Here is a 14,926-nt window from a genome sequence, read left to right as displayed (position 1 = left end):
TCCCTGGTGGTACAGCGGTTAAGAATCCGCCTGCCAATGCAGGGGACACGGATTCAAGCCCTGGTCCAGGAAGATCCCACATGCCGCGGATCTTCTAAGCCTGTGCACCACAACTACTGAGCTTGTGCTCTGGAGCCCACGAGCCACAACTACTGAGCCCACGAGCCACAACTACTGAAGCCCGCACGCCTAGAGCCCGTGCTCTGCTACAAGAGAAGCCACCACAATGAGAAGCCTGCACACCACAATGAAGAGTAACCCCCACTCGCCGCAACTAGATAAAAGCCCGCGTGCAGCAACATAAAAACCCAATGCAGCCAAAACTAAAAATAAATAAATTAATTTTAAAAAACCCATAAGGAGAAATCACCTGACATTTTTCAAAATGGCTATTATCAGAAAGACAACAAATAACATGGGGTGATAAGGATGCGGAGAAAAGTGAACCCTCAGTCTCTGCTGGTGGGAATGTAAATTGGTGAAGTTATTATGGAAAATAGTATGAATATTCCTCAAAAAATTAAAAACAGTACTATCATACCATCCAGCAATTCCACTCCTGAGTATCCAAAGAAAACAAAAACACTTGTTCAAAAAGTTATACACACCCCCATGTTCATTTCAACATTATTTATAATAGCCAAGATATGAAAGCAACCTAAATGCCCATCAATAGATGAATAAAGAAGATATGCATATATATATATATATATACACACACACATATATATATAATGGAATATTACTCAGTCATAAAAAAGAATGAAATCTTGCCATTTACGACAACATGGATAGACATAGAGGGAAGTATGCTAAGTGAAATAAGTCAGACAGAGAAAGACAGATACCTTATGATTTCACTTGTATGCGGACTCTAAAAAACAAATGAACAAGTATAACAAAACAGAAACAGAGTCATAGATACAGAAAACCAACAGGTAGTTGCCAGAGAGGGTAGAGAGAAATATATGAGGGAGATTAAGAGGTACAAACTTCCAGATGCAAAATAAATGAGTCACAGGTATGAAATGCACAGTTGGAGGAATATAATCAATTCTTTTGTACTATCTTTGTATAGTGACAGAGGTAACTAGACTCATGGTTATCTTTTTGAAATGTGTAGAAATAGTGAATCACTATGCTGTGTACCAGGAACGAGCACAGTGTTGTCAACCCATTATTGTGGCAAAATAAACAAACTCATAGAAGAAGACATCAGATTCGTGGCAGGGGCTAAGGGTAGGGGGAAACTGGATGCAGGTAGTTAAAAGGTACAAACCTCCGTTTATAAGATAAATAACTAATAGGGGTGTGATGTACAACATGATAACTATAATGAACACAGCTGTACCTTATATATGAAAGTTGCTAAGAGAATAAATCCTAAGCGTTCTCATCGTAAAGACAAAAAATTTTTTCTATTTCTTTAATTTTGTATCTACAGAAGACGATGGATGCTCTCTAAACTTATTTAACATTTCATGATGTATGCAAGTCAAATCATTATGCTGTACACCTTAAACTTACACAATACTGTATGTCAATTGTATCTCAATAAAACTGGAAGGAAAAAAAGCTCCAGGGCTTCCCTGCTGGCTCAGTGGTTGACAGTCCGCCTGCCGATGCAGGGGACGCGGGTTCGTGCCCCGGTCCGGGAGGATCCCACATGCCGCGGAGTGGCTGGGCCCGTGAGCCATGGCCGCTGAGCCTGCGCGTCCGGAGCCTGTGCTCCACAAGGTGAGAGGCCACAACAGTGAGAGGCCCGCGTACCGCAAAAAAAAAAAAGAAAAGAAACGTGCACCAGACTTGGCATCCTGGTTTCTTCCCTCATCTCTCACCGCCCACAACAAGGCCCCCAGCTGGACCACATCCTATTCGAAGAGCCCATCTCTTTGCTGAGGGAAAAACATGGACTTCGGAGTTAGAATGTAGCTCAAATCTCCATGGGTGATTACCTCGGGCAATTCTGAAAACCAAGGATAATTCTACTCTCATGATGGTGATGTTATAAGGAATAGAGATAAAGTATAAAGGCCAGTCCCTTGACTGGCTGGTCCCGGCGCTCTGATCAGCCTTGGCAGCAGAATGCTAGAGAAGGAGGAACAGGAAATGCTCTGAACCTATTTTGAAAGAAGGACCAAATGCTTCATTTTCTGCGCATCTCATAAGCCCCCTTGAATTTTAATACAACAGGAGCAAGGGGATGTCTTCCCCTAAACTTCACTGAGACTGAATTTTCACTACCTTGCAAATGGAGGTTTGGAGCCTGACTTAAGTTTTCTTTTTCAAAATAATGTGAAGTTTCTTCTGCCTAAGTGTCATGGAGCAAATTCCCACCTGCCATGACTACACAGAATTCCTATTACAACTCTAACTAGTTCTTACTACATATGGTGAGTTCAGTCATTCCCAATTCATCCTTTTCTTATTCTTTTTGAGTTAAAGAATCCCTTCCACATGTCGTGGATGGGTGCTCCTCAACCTTTTAATCTGCGTAGGAATCACAGAGACCTGCACGCAATGCAGATTCTAATTCAATAGGTGTGGGGTGTGGCCCAAGACTCCATAGTTTACAATTTCCAGGTGATGTTGATGCTCCTGATCCATGGACCACACAGTGAATATCAAGTTTGTGGAGAACATCTCTGGGATGGGTGACGTCCAATTAACCACCCTATTAAAAATGCTGGGGCTTCCCTGGTGGCACAGGGGTTGAGAGTCCGCCTGCCGATGCAGGGGACACAGGTTTGTGCCCCGGTCCGGGAAGATCCCACATGCCGCGGAGTGGCTGGGTCCGTGAGCCACGGCCGCTGAGCCTGTGCGTCCGGAGCCTGTGCTCCGCAACGGGAGAGGCCACAGCAGTGAGAGGCCCGCGTACCGCAAAAAAAAAAAAAAAAAAAAAAAAAAATGCTGGTGCCCAGAACCAGTGTACTTTATAAGCAGCCATTACCCGCCTCTCTTCATCAAGGGTATTTGTAGGCTTCCTTCTACAAGGCTCCACCTCTACACTTTGATGCCCCAACTAGAGAAATATTAAGCTCCTCGAAGGGGAGAATGAGCATCCTGATCCCTAAAGTCTAAATGACACCATACACATTTTAGGATTTCGTAAATACCTGATGAATGAAGTGCTAAAGTGAAACGCGAAGACCTGCTGGAGAATTTAGAGCAGGGTGAAGCCGGTCCAGGAAGGCTTCCTGGAGGAAGGGGCCTTCAAGAGATTCAATAATGAGAAAAACTCCAGGTGCAAGAAGAACAGGCTACTTCTACCCAAGTTTTCTTCACCCTGTGGAAAGCAAACTTCCCTTGCCTCCCCTGTGGAGACAAACTTGAAAAACAGTGACAACACATCAGCTGTCCTCTAAATATACAAAATATGCAGCTGCCAGTTCAACATGATATTTCATCCTTTAGAACTGTGGCACATAGAAAGTCGACCCATAAATTTCCCAGAAAGCTTTGTTTCTGCTGAGTCGATCATGTCTTCCAAAGAATAATAATATGTAAAGCCAGACACCAAATGAGTTTGCTTCTACCCGAATACCCTGTGTGTAGTGTTTTATTTCTAAGGTAAGCTGGATTTTTTTCCCCTTCACTACAGAAAGAAGATGGTTTTTCTCTACAAATTCAATGAACCTTATCCCCCAACTGGGCCTGACTCCCACGAATGCATGCCTTTGGTTTCCAATATGCTGCTGCAGCCTGCTGACCCCCGTCTGTCAGATCCTGGTACCACCACTGCTCTCCAGCTATCCAGCCACCCTTGAGATGTGTAAAGCAGCCTGATGAGATGTCTGGCAGGCTCCTGCCCGCCAAAATGGCTCTTACACACAGTAAGTGCAAGCAGGAAGTTTTGTCAAGTTTCTCAGTTGGCAGAAACCCTAACATCAGAAAATGGTAACGTTTGTTAGCCTCAGACATTTCTCGTGCTCAGACTTGCTTTCAGCACTGGGGTTGGCGCCCACTGTCCACCCCACCTTTTTCCATTGAAGCTAAATGATGACGAATGTAAGCGCTCTCCTCCAGTGCGAAGGCTCTGGAAAGCAGGAAAGCAGCAAAGCTGCCCAGACATTCACTGATTCACCCAACTTTCGTTCAGCACCTTCTAAGTGCCAGGCTCTGAGGAAAAAGAGCTACCCAAAGCGTGATGATTAAAAGATGAATCTACCACAGTCCTCCTCTCTGACAACCAAAGTATCCACGGGTTCAAAATTCCAGCTGATGGGACTCAAACCTGCAAATTTTGAATTCCCCAAATAAGAGTCTAAAAGTCCAGAGAAAATCCCATGGTGCCCTGGATCATGGTAAATTTCCTAATCACTGAGCCTTAGCAGGTGTTCAATAAATGGTGGGTGAATCCATGAATGGCTGGGCCATGGGTACAGGTCTCAGAAGGTGGGACTTTTCACAGAGAAGCTTCTAGAGATTAGGTTTGGAAGATATAACTAAGGCAGGACATGTGTCTACCTCGGAGCCCCTTATCAGAGTTCAGGGAATGTATCCGTTTTCTACTGTTACATAACGACATCTATTTATTAGCTCACATTTCTGTAGATCGGAACTCCAGACCCGGCATGGCTGAGATCTCTGCTCAGGGTCTCATGGTATTAGCCAGGCTGAATTCTTTTCTGAAGGTTCTGGGGGGAAATCCACCTCTCAGCTCATTCAGATCCCCATTTCTTTCCTGGTGCTCAGCTCCTAGGGACCACCTACATTCCCTGCCAGTGACCCCTCCAGATCTCCAAAGCTAGCAATGGAGAATGTCTTTTACCTCCCACCCCTCTTGTGATTTGAATCTCTGAGGTCCCCTGTCTCTGACTTCTAGACCCAGATTTCAACGGTCTTGTGACTTGATTAAGCCCACACAGAAAATCTCCCTATTTTAAGGTCAACTGATTCAGGAACTTAACTACTTCTGCAAAATCCCTTCACTGCAACACCTTGATTAGTGTTTGATTGAGTAAGTGGGAGCAGATGTATGTACACCGGGGCTCCAGAAGTCCAGGAGCCATCTCAGATTTCTGCCTACCACAGGGAAGGCGAGGAAAGGCAGGTGGAGGCGAAGCGATTTCCTGAGGATCACAGTTTGTGGGGTCCCCGTCCTACCCAAGAGCAGCACCACTGTCAGGGAATTTCAATCCCAGCACCTATGAAGCAGTTCACAGCCACTGCGTCCCCAGCCCAGTAGGGTAGTTTGAAGAACTATGAGTGTGCACGGTCCCTGATCTCAGGAAGCCACAAGAATAGCTGGGAGAGGGACTTCCCTGGTGGTCCAGTGGTTGGGAATGCACCTTCCAATGCAGGGGACACGGGTTCAATCCCTGGTTGGGGAACTAGAATCTCACATGCGGTGGGGCAACTAAGCCCACATGCCACAACTACTGAGCTCACAGGCCTCAAGCACAGAGCCCACACACCACAACTAGAGAGAAGCCTGCGCGCCGCAACGAAGGGCCCGCAACTAAGACCCGACGCAGCCAAAAATAAAATAAATAAAGCAATTCTTTAAAAAAAAAAAAAAAAAAGAAGAGTTGGGAGACAACACCTGGGACCCCATCTGAGAAATGGGGTCTCAGATGGCTCATCGTTCACAGGAAGATCTGTGTGGGAAGCTTGGAGGAAGAAGCGGGGACTTGAAATTGTCACTGAGGAATGAGCGGACCACTGCACAGTGGAGATAAGTTAGAGCGACTATGACCAAGCCAGCCCCTAGCCAGAGCCTATGCAATGTGGAGGAGCTTGGGGCCTCCATGCTGGGGACAGATAAGGAGCTGAGGGCAAGCAGAGTCACTCTCTGGCCATGGAAGGCTGCAGAGCCAGCAAGAGTTGGACAAACCAAGAGCCAGAGGCCTGAAGAATGGCAGGAAGAACTAACCGACCTCAGGTGCTCCACCGGGATTGTGTCCCAGTGAAGGGTCGTCTCTTTTCCACTCTGGGGACATAACCAGGCCTGTATGTTGACTCCAATTGCGGTTCCACAAATGCTGTCAGCCCAGGGGCAGCAGCACATATTTAACTGTGCCGCTTCTCCCCTTAAAGCCCTTCAATGGCTGCCAAGGAGAAATGTCAAGCCCCTTAGCTATGATCTTTTCTGGACCAGGTGGCATGGCGGCTGATCTTACCCACCAGGCTGGGCTCATGGTACATTACAGGGAGAGCTATGGGGACTTCCCTGGCAGTCCAGTGGTTAAGACTCTGCGCTCCCAATGCAGGGGGCACAGGTTCGATCCCTGGTTGGGGAACTATGGCACAGCTACAAAAAAAAAAAAAGGGAGAGACTATGGAGTTTAGAAGTCTTTTCTTCCCCCTTCCCAAAACCTGGCTTTCAAGACAACTGCCTAGCCAAAGAGGTCAAGAAGTCCAGCTTCTGGGCTCAAAACTGAAATCAATACCTTTAGACAAGGCAGTACCTGCTTTTTTGCTTCCCTGGGGTGACAAGCCTTCTGGTTAAGACTTGAGGGAGAGCGCTGCAAGTGAATGCAATTTAAGGGGGAAATAAAAACATATTGGTTGAATATTTTCAAAACACTGCCCCCACTGCACCCCCTTTCCATCACCCTGAGGACACCCTTGTCAACAAGTGGTGAAAGGGCCTGCTAAGAAATAATTTTTCAAGTTGCCTCATTCCATTATCATCCGGTTAAACAGAGCTTCACAAGTACTGTTAAACACCACCTTAATCACTTCCATTTCAGGGTTACTTCTGGCAGGTACATATAGTGAAAGTTGATATTCAGGGGCTGATTAACACAGACTGTTCCTTGGCTCAGGGGAGATAAAATCTCAACTGTCCTCCACGATGGCTTGACTTTTCAGAGGCCTGGGAAGAGTCAGATCCCTTTCAAGGGAGCATCTTTAGGTTTGGACTAATCAGAAAAATTCTGAGGAATGATAAGTTTCTAGAGGAATGCACACCCAAGGGAAAACAGAACATCATTCCCCAATCCCAAGCTCAGGCGTGTTCAGGTATTTATTCAGTCAACAAAATTTCATTGAACGTGTGCTGTGTGCCAGCCCCTAGGCTAGGATGAAGAGCGGTGGGGACGGAGATTAAGAATAGCTCCTGCCCTCAAGGAATCAGAAGGCAGGCAGCCATCAATTAAATGATTTCACCATTAAATGTAAAATTATAACTGTGAGTCTTGTTTCAAGGGACGTTAAATGAAGTCAGGGAGGATGGGCCATGCTTCCCAGGGGAGATCTGAAGATGCTCGCTTGATGAAGGTGCTGGTGGGGTCAGGTAGAGCATGGGGTGAGGCAGAAAAGCATTTCAGGCAGAGAAAACAACACACGCCAAGACCAGGTGGTAAGAGACAGCCTGGCCATGGTCTACTGAAGGATTTCAAGGGGGGAATGGGGCAGAGAAATTAAGGAGTGTTACAGATTGAACTGTGTTCCCCCAAATTCATACGGTGAAGCCCTAACCCCCAATGTGACAGTATCTGGAGACAGGGCCTTTTGGGAGGTGACTGAGGTTATATGAGGTCAGAAGGGCAGGGCTCTAAGGTCACTGGGCTGGCTTCCTTATAACAAAAAGGAGAGATAGAGAGATCTCCCTCTCTGTGCGCACAGAGCAAGGGCCATGTGAGGACTCAGTAAGAAGGCTGCTATTTGCAAACCAAAGAAGTCTCACCAGAAACCATCCCTGGCATCTCCGGGATCTCAGATTTCTAGCTTCCAGAACTGTGAGAAAATAAACGTCTGCTGTTTAAGCCCCCCTATCTGTGGTACTTTGTCATGGCAGCTCTGGCAGACTAACACAATGGGAGAACTGCACCCGGTGCAGTTGGAGGGGCAGCCGACCACGAGGTCCTTATGTTAAGGATTTTGATCCCTGACCTAAGAGCCATGGGAAGCCATTAACAGACTTGAACTTGATGGGCCTGAGAATGGGGGCATCAGTGGGATCCCAGCAGCTGCAGCACGAACAGCCTAGGCGAGGGTAGATGCAGACATTCCTCCAGTGATGCCATGTCCAGTCAAGGTCCCTCAAAGTAGAAAAGGGGCTCCAGGAGCTCAAGCTCTTTGACAGTCCCTACAAAGGAAGGTGCTATCAGCGAGCAGGGCCCAGGTAAGGCTGAACACCTCTATTTACAAGAAGTGACAGCAGCAACGGTAACCAGTCTTTTCTTCAGTGCTCAGTACGCAGCCAAGGAGCAGAGGTGGAGAGTCAGGTGGGTTGTGGCAGGGCTCAGACCAGCAGGGCAGCTGGGCAGAGGAAAAGGCGGAGAGAGACGACAGTGTGATCCAAGTGGTGGGCCAGAGGACCTTGTCTAGCGGGGCAGGACAGGGCTCCTTGACACCCGATTCAATATGCTTCCTCTGTGCTGTCTCTACCCGCAAATGGCTTTTATTCTGAGTGGTTTTAGCATTAATAAGCTGAAGGCATTGCTCGATGAAGGCTTCTGCTGTCTTATTACACTTTGGCAGCCCCCATGAGGCATGCAACTAAGACAGACGAACAGGCTTGCTAATGAATGGGAACTGGGATTCCAATATTCCCTTCCACGGGAACGATGCATCTCTCCAACAGAGAAGTGAAATCTTGGAGGCAGCCTGATTATACAAATAAAGCAGCATTATTATATTTGTCTGCCAGGGTGACCACAGGACACTTGCCATTTATGACAGGTATCACAAATAGAAAAATAAACATGAAACACCATTTATTATAGCCACATCCACCCCAGTAAAGGGAGGAGGAGAACAGAGGCAGCAAGCCGAATACTCGAGGCAAAACTTTTGTCCTGAAATAGCCAAACATTTGAGTCAAAATAATCTCTCACTCTAAAAGTGTCAGTAATTTAACTCTGGTGATATTTCCCTGAGAGACTGAGTTGGCTTAGCCCTTTACACCACAGGAATAGCCTTTACTAAGAAAATTAATGACACAAACATGACAGTAACACCAGAATTTAAACTAGTCAGGAAAACAATTATTTAAAAATTCTTTGGGCACTTCAGAGCATTTTAAGGCATTCATTTTCATGTAATCAGTTGATATACACAAGGGTATAGAGATTGATTTTTCAATTAATTATATTTCTGCATATGGCCTGTATGTGGGGTGCAGAATTTCATGAAGTCAATGAAAGGGAAGCTAGAGAAACACATGAATCAAATGACAAGCCACTGACAAAGGAAGGTCTGGCCGAATTAAACCAGTTAATCCTGAAACAATGGGAAATTGACAAGGATGATGCTAGGACATCCTCATCCTTCAATGAGAATGAATTAAATAGCAACGAATTAAGAGAAGCTCTTGGGAGAAAGCTTTCTTTATAATCTTGCTATTCTAGAAAATCAAACACAATGGCTATCACAACTATTTTGTCGGAAAAATTACAAGTGAAGCACTTGTTTCATTCTGAAAAGAATTATTATAAGAATTCACATATGATTAGAAACTATGTTTGACAAAATATAAGACAAATTTCTTTTCATAATTTTCACTTTTGTTTTTCACAATGACATCCCAATAAAACCTCTTTTCATGGGAAATTTTGGACTCCATTTTAAGAAACTAATTTGAAGAGTTTGTTTCAGGTACTGATTGTAACGAGGAGCCACTGTCAACATCTCAGCTTCCTTTCTCTGTCTCTCCCGTGAACACGTGACTTTGACCTCACATCTGAGGTCTTAAGACCCAGAGGATATGATTCTGATCTCCTCCTTGCTTCTCTCTGGCCCACCCCACAAATATCCAAATATGTGTCAACCTTCTTTTTAGAGTAGTTCAGTTCAGCAGCCACTCTCAATCTTTTTTCCATCCAGATACACTTGGGACTAAGTCCATATTCAAGATATTCTCCAAGATCAACCCAAGTTGACGTGCAATTCCCATCACTCTCTGCGCCTCCTCGCCTTTCCCTCTGACTCAGGAGAGAAAATCAGAATGCCAAAAAAAAGGGTACCTATTATAGAGTCCTAAGCCTCTATGCTGTTCCTTTAATTTCATAATTTCACAATTTTCTGTAAAAAAATTTTCATTAACTGTGGTTGAAAGCCCATCACTACCCTACAGGTCCTTAGGAGGTAGCGGTAACCTAGTCCCAATCACTTTACACTCTTGAAAGTTACAAATTACAACTCTTCGTTTAAACTACTCTTGTTCCACTTTGAGTGGGTGACATCTGACAGCAAGCCCCATGAGCAACAGACACAAACATGAGTGTCTGTGGACCTGGGTGCCCCACGCACTGAAAATAACTCCAAGTGAGAGTTCAGAAATATAAGATGGAAGGTCTGGGAAGAAAAAAAAAAAGAAAAAAGATGGAAGGTCTGGGAAACCCTCTTGAAAGGAAGGCTCATTTTGCATATTCTCAACATCTAAGGTATAAAGAGACAAATGCACCAGTTCCTTGCCTCCAGAAGAGACAGGAATCCAGACCAGGCCACCTCTGTTCTGGCACGGGACAAGTCATATTAGCTGTGACCGTGCAAAAAGAAATGTCTAGTACTGATTTCTCAGTGAGCTGACAAGAGGCAAGAGGCACACTCATGTGTCCAGAAATGTGTACTTTCACATTATTATTGTTTTCTCCTGCAAATTGCTTGAGAGCTAGGAGGTGTCCCCGCATCTCTTTCCCTCCCAGAGTTCCCAATTTGTTTCCATTATTCACCAACCCAGCCCCTCAGCTAGAGTGAGGCACAATAGCAAAAGATGCAGAAAGGAAAATTAATATGTTCTACATAGACTTCCTCATCTTGGGTAGATTTATGAATTTCCCTTCTGTTATGCAGAAGTTAGCATTTTTAACAATGAGGAGGAAAATTCCTTAATTGTTTTTTTATTGCCTCCAGAGCTCCAAAGACATCCTGTGCTGTGTTGTCATTTACATTTCACATTAAATGCAAAATGTTTGAAATGAGCAAATATTTGTTTTCATTTGATACATCTGTTAACTCAAGTGCTAAAAAGACAGCTAAATCACTATGTTAAATTCAGCGATTTGTAAACAATTTATATATTCATTTGTTCTGGGTTAAAAATGCCCCAGAGCATAAGTTTTATGAAACACAAAGTAAATTGCATTGTATCAATCTGATGGATGCAGGGCATGATTTCTTCCTCTTCACTCCATTAATTTATTTCCTCACTTGAGTTAATCAGTGAGGCTCCTATTTTTAAAAGCTCTTTGAAATTCACTGGGAGTGGGAACAGTTGCAAGAAGTGCTTTGGAAACCTCCTGCAGAGGAAATGGGCTAAATTCCCCCAAGACATTATCACACATTGAGCACCTGATTGCCATTCAACAATCTATGCTGGGAACACAGTGGGTGATTAATACATAGTTGTTACAAGAAAGCGGGAGAGAACCAGAAGGAAAGAACGGGGCAGCTGAGAGAACAGACTCATTCCAGGTGATTACTAATTGGATGAGACGATCTCCAAGTTCCTCTTTGTCTCTACACAAAAGTCTTGTGACATTCTGATTTTATGTCTGAATGGAGACATAACTCCAACATGGAGACCGACTTCAACTTGGAACAATACCCACGAGGAGAAGAGACATCTATTCAGAGCAATTAAAATTTTTTTTAATTAAAAGAGATTGGTACAATAGAGAACAAAGATGAATCAATAATTTTTTTCCTTGGTCAAATGCAGTCTTAATTCTTAAATTAGGGTGGGAGATTAAAAAAGTAAATTCATTCATACTAAAGTATAAATTACTGCTAAAAGTTTAAAATATGCCTAAGGGTATATGGCGGAAAGAAGACCTAGTCTTTCAACAGATGTTCAAGCAAATCCAATGTCCGTTTCTTCCTGGAATATTTTGGGCAGAAGCCAATGGGCGAGAGAGATTGAGTTGGGTTGGGTGCCCTTCCTAAGTCCCTAGACAATGTCACCTGCTACAGACGCCTTACTCCAATTTCCAGAAAGGCTGCAACACCTTATCAAAGTCCTGCTTTATTTCATTTTCCTTTCCCCATGAGCCTGTGAAAAAACCACAGGCAGCCACTCATTCCCCTGCCCTTGTAATGGCAAAGAACAAATCTGACTCCATCTTGGATCTCTTTCTTTTACTTTAACCTTTGTATTCTATTGCTTTTGCCACAAGAATGTTGCCTACAGCCTGAAATAGACAGGATGGCCCACTCCCAAGGCTCTGACCTTTCAAGATATAACATGTTTCCATTCATATAGAGATAAAAAGTTGCAGAACAGAGAATAACATCTGTCTTGTTGGAGGTTTATAGGAACCTGACCTGACCTACATGTACAGCTGCAAGAACAAAGGATTCCGGCACCAAGAAGTCTGCAACAAGCAGCCACACCCCCTCCCCCTTAAATATAAAAGAAGTCTGAACTCTAACTCAGGTAAGATGGTTCTTTGGGACACTAGTTCACCATCTTCTCGCTAAAGTCATTATTCCTGGCCCCAACACGTCGTCTCTCAATTTACTGTCGTGGGGCCAGCAGTGTGAGGTTAGACTCGCTAACACACTGAGAAGCAAGGTTAGAATCTGGGAGCTGCACTTGAGTGCATTTAAACTAGGTCTTCTCTAAGCCTGAAATTGCTCCTCTATGAAATGGAAATGTAAGCCAAGAGCACAGCGCCTGATGCAGAGTCCGCATCCCCAAACCACAAACTCCCTCCTGTCATTTCGCACAGACACAGAGTAAAGTCAGGTCAGTTGTACGGACACACCAGAAGCCAGGGGCATGGCTGGGACAGTACCCAGGTCTTTCCATTTCTCTTCAAGTGCCTTCCAATTTTCTTTCCTAAGTCCTTGCCCTAGAACCTGTTTCTCAGGTTTCCCACACCAAAACAAACAGCACTGTGATTTAGTCCTTCTCTGATGCCACACTGGAAAGGGAGCTGGGGAAAAGGGGAAACATTGTCCCAACAGCTCCCCCTTGACTCACACACACCCACAAGGATATCTTTTTCTTCCTTCCGCTAAAAGACATTTTTAAAAACTCTTTGCTCCAGTACATTTTGTGTGTCTCCATGAAAGCCCACCAGGCCCCTCTTCTGAGGCCTTGGGGGGCTACTGATCATGGGCCCCTCCCTTCCTGGCACACAGGATGATCTGACTTTAAATATTTACATCACAAGAAAAGTTTGGAAAACGAAACAAGTTCTCTGCAAGGGAATTGGTATTTGGGATGATCAATCAAGTCTCGGGAAATCTGTGAAGCCAGATTTTCTGAATCAGACGAACAAGCCAGCCGGTCCAGCCATGTTTCTGTGTTAAGAAACAGATCCACCAGGGCAAACACGCCAGCACTACCTTGGGAAGTGTGTGTCAGAGAGCTCCAGTTTCTTAAGACTTGGGTAGGAAATCACTTTGGGGGAACAGAGTCCCAGCCTGTGTGTCTTCCCACAGCCTCGTTTCTACAAAGGAGAAGAAAAATGGGAACACAATCGAATCGCCTGAGAAAGGTTCTCCAGGATAAAGCTGGGCTAGATAAGGCTGCTGCCTTCCATCTTCACAGAACTGGGTCCTTCTCAAAGGGCTTCCACCTGTCCCATATTACCTAACTGGACCCTCAGATTTCTCAGTGTTACCTCCATTTTACCCAAGCTATTTTGTGACTTGGCCAGCCATCGCACAGCTGCCACTGTGGAACATACCCAGCCCTTCTGACTGCTGGGCTAGTGCTCTTTTGACCATAACCCAAGCCCCCAAAGCAGAGAGAAGAAACATGCAGAGGCTCAGATCCATGCCTCTTCAGCCTCACACTCTTAAGGCAAGACTTGAGTTTAGAGGACCGCGGGCGGCGGCGGGCGGGGAGGGGGGTGGGTGAGGGCGGCTCGCAGGAGGCCCTCCACCCAGGACTCACTCAGGAAGATGATGGTCTGCCTCCGGGCGCTCCTGCTCTCCTCGCTCTCCGACTTCCTCACCTGCAGCTGCTGCCCCTGGGCGGCCAGCGTGCCCTGCTTACTCCTCGTGAGCGCCTGCATCATGCTCCAGCACATGAAGGCCACGGAGACCAGGACCACGAGGTAGATGACGAAGGCACCGAAGATGCTGGACTGGAACACGGTCCAGCGGCCGGAGAGGTTGGTACAGATGGACATGTTGGAGCTCTCCGGTTGCTCCTGGTGGCGGGTACGGGAGCGGTTGCACGTGAGACCGCGGTGACTGGGCACGTTCGCCAAGGGGTACTCGACTCCCATGGCGAAAAGCAAAGGCAACGCCACCAGGGCGGAGGTGACCCAGACGAAGCCAATGAGCAGCTTCACCTGGCAGGGCCCCGACATGGCCTTATACCGGAAGGGGTGGCAGATGGCGATGTAGCGCTCGAAGCTGAGCGTCAGCACGTGCAGCAGCGTGGCGTAGCTGCAGGCCTCGAAGAGGAACGTGTGAAGCTTGCAGGACACCGAGTAGCTGGGCGTGGTCAGGGGATTCCAGATGATGCTGTAGAACTCCACGGGCATGCCGATGAGGAAGACCAGGATGTCGGAGCAAGCCAGGCTCACCATGTGATCCGTCACCTCCTTCTGCAGGTAGCCCTTCTTCTGCAGCACCTGGGTGACCCGAATGGTGACACTATTCCCCAGGATGCCCACCACGAAGATGGCCAGGTACACCAGGATGAGGGTGATTTTGATCCAGGAGGCCACCTCGAACCCGGGAACGTGGCTGTGATCGATGACATGGGAGCAGTCACTGCCAGGACGGCTGGGCGAAGCCATGAGGAAGGCAGCCAGCCAGGCGGCGGCGTCCAAAGACCTTCCGAACTCTCCTTCCTCCTCCCCGCGCGGCCCGAAGCTCTCGGCCGCAACTCACTAGAGTGGGTGCAGGGCTTTTTCGAGCTCACCTGGACAAGGTAACAGGCTTTCGGGTGCTTTCACGGAAACTTCCCGGAGCAGCCCAACCTAGCCGAGGCTGGAGGCGTCCGAGGGTGGGGTTTGGGGGGGGGGGTGTCTGGGCGAGGCGGGGAGAGCGCGGAGGAAGGAGGTTCCAATCT

At 46.3% G+C, this 14,926-nt stretch overlaps 1 protein-coding gene across 1 annotated transcript in view; it reads right to left on the bottom strand.

Moving 5' to 3' along the window:
• GPR39 (G protein-coupled receptor 39) overlaps window positions 1–14,651 on the bottom strand; it is a gene marked incomplete at both ends in the record, with an annotated part of 238,954 nt that extends 224,303 nt beyond the window's left edge. Inside the window, one exon of the mRNA XM_079709833.1 lies at window positions 13,796–14,651. Coding sequence (XP_079565959.1) covers window positions 13,796–14,651 — 856 coding nt within the window. The remainder of the gene's footprint in view (window positions 1–13,795) is intronic.
• Window positions 14,652–14,926: the final 275 nt, after the last annotated feature.

The sequence above is a fragment of the Hyperoodon ampullatus genome (assembly GCF_949752795.1).
Source record: "Hyperoodon ampullatus genome assembly, chromosome: 8".
Lineage (NCBI taxonomy): Eukaryota > Metazoa > Chordata > Mammalia > Artiodactyla > Ziphiidae > Hyperoodon > Hyperoodon ampullatus.
Note: the sequence above shows the minus strand (reverse complement) of the source record. Positions and strands in the feature narration are given on the sequence as shown.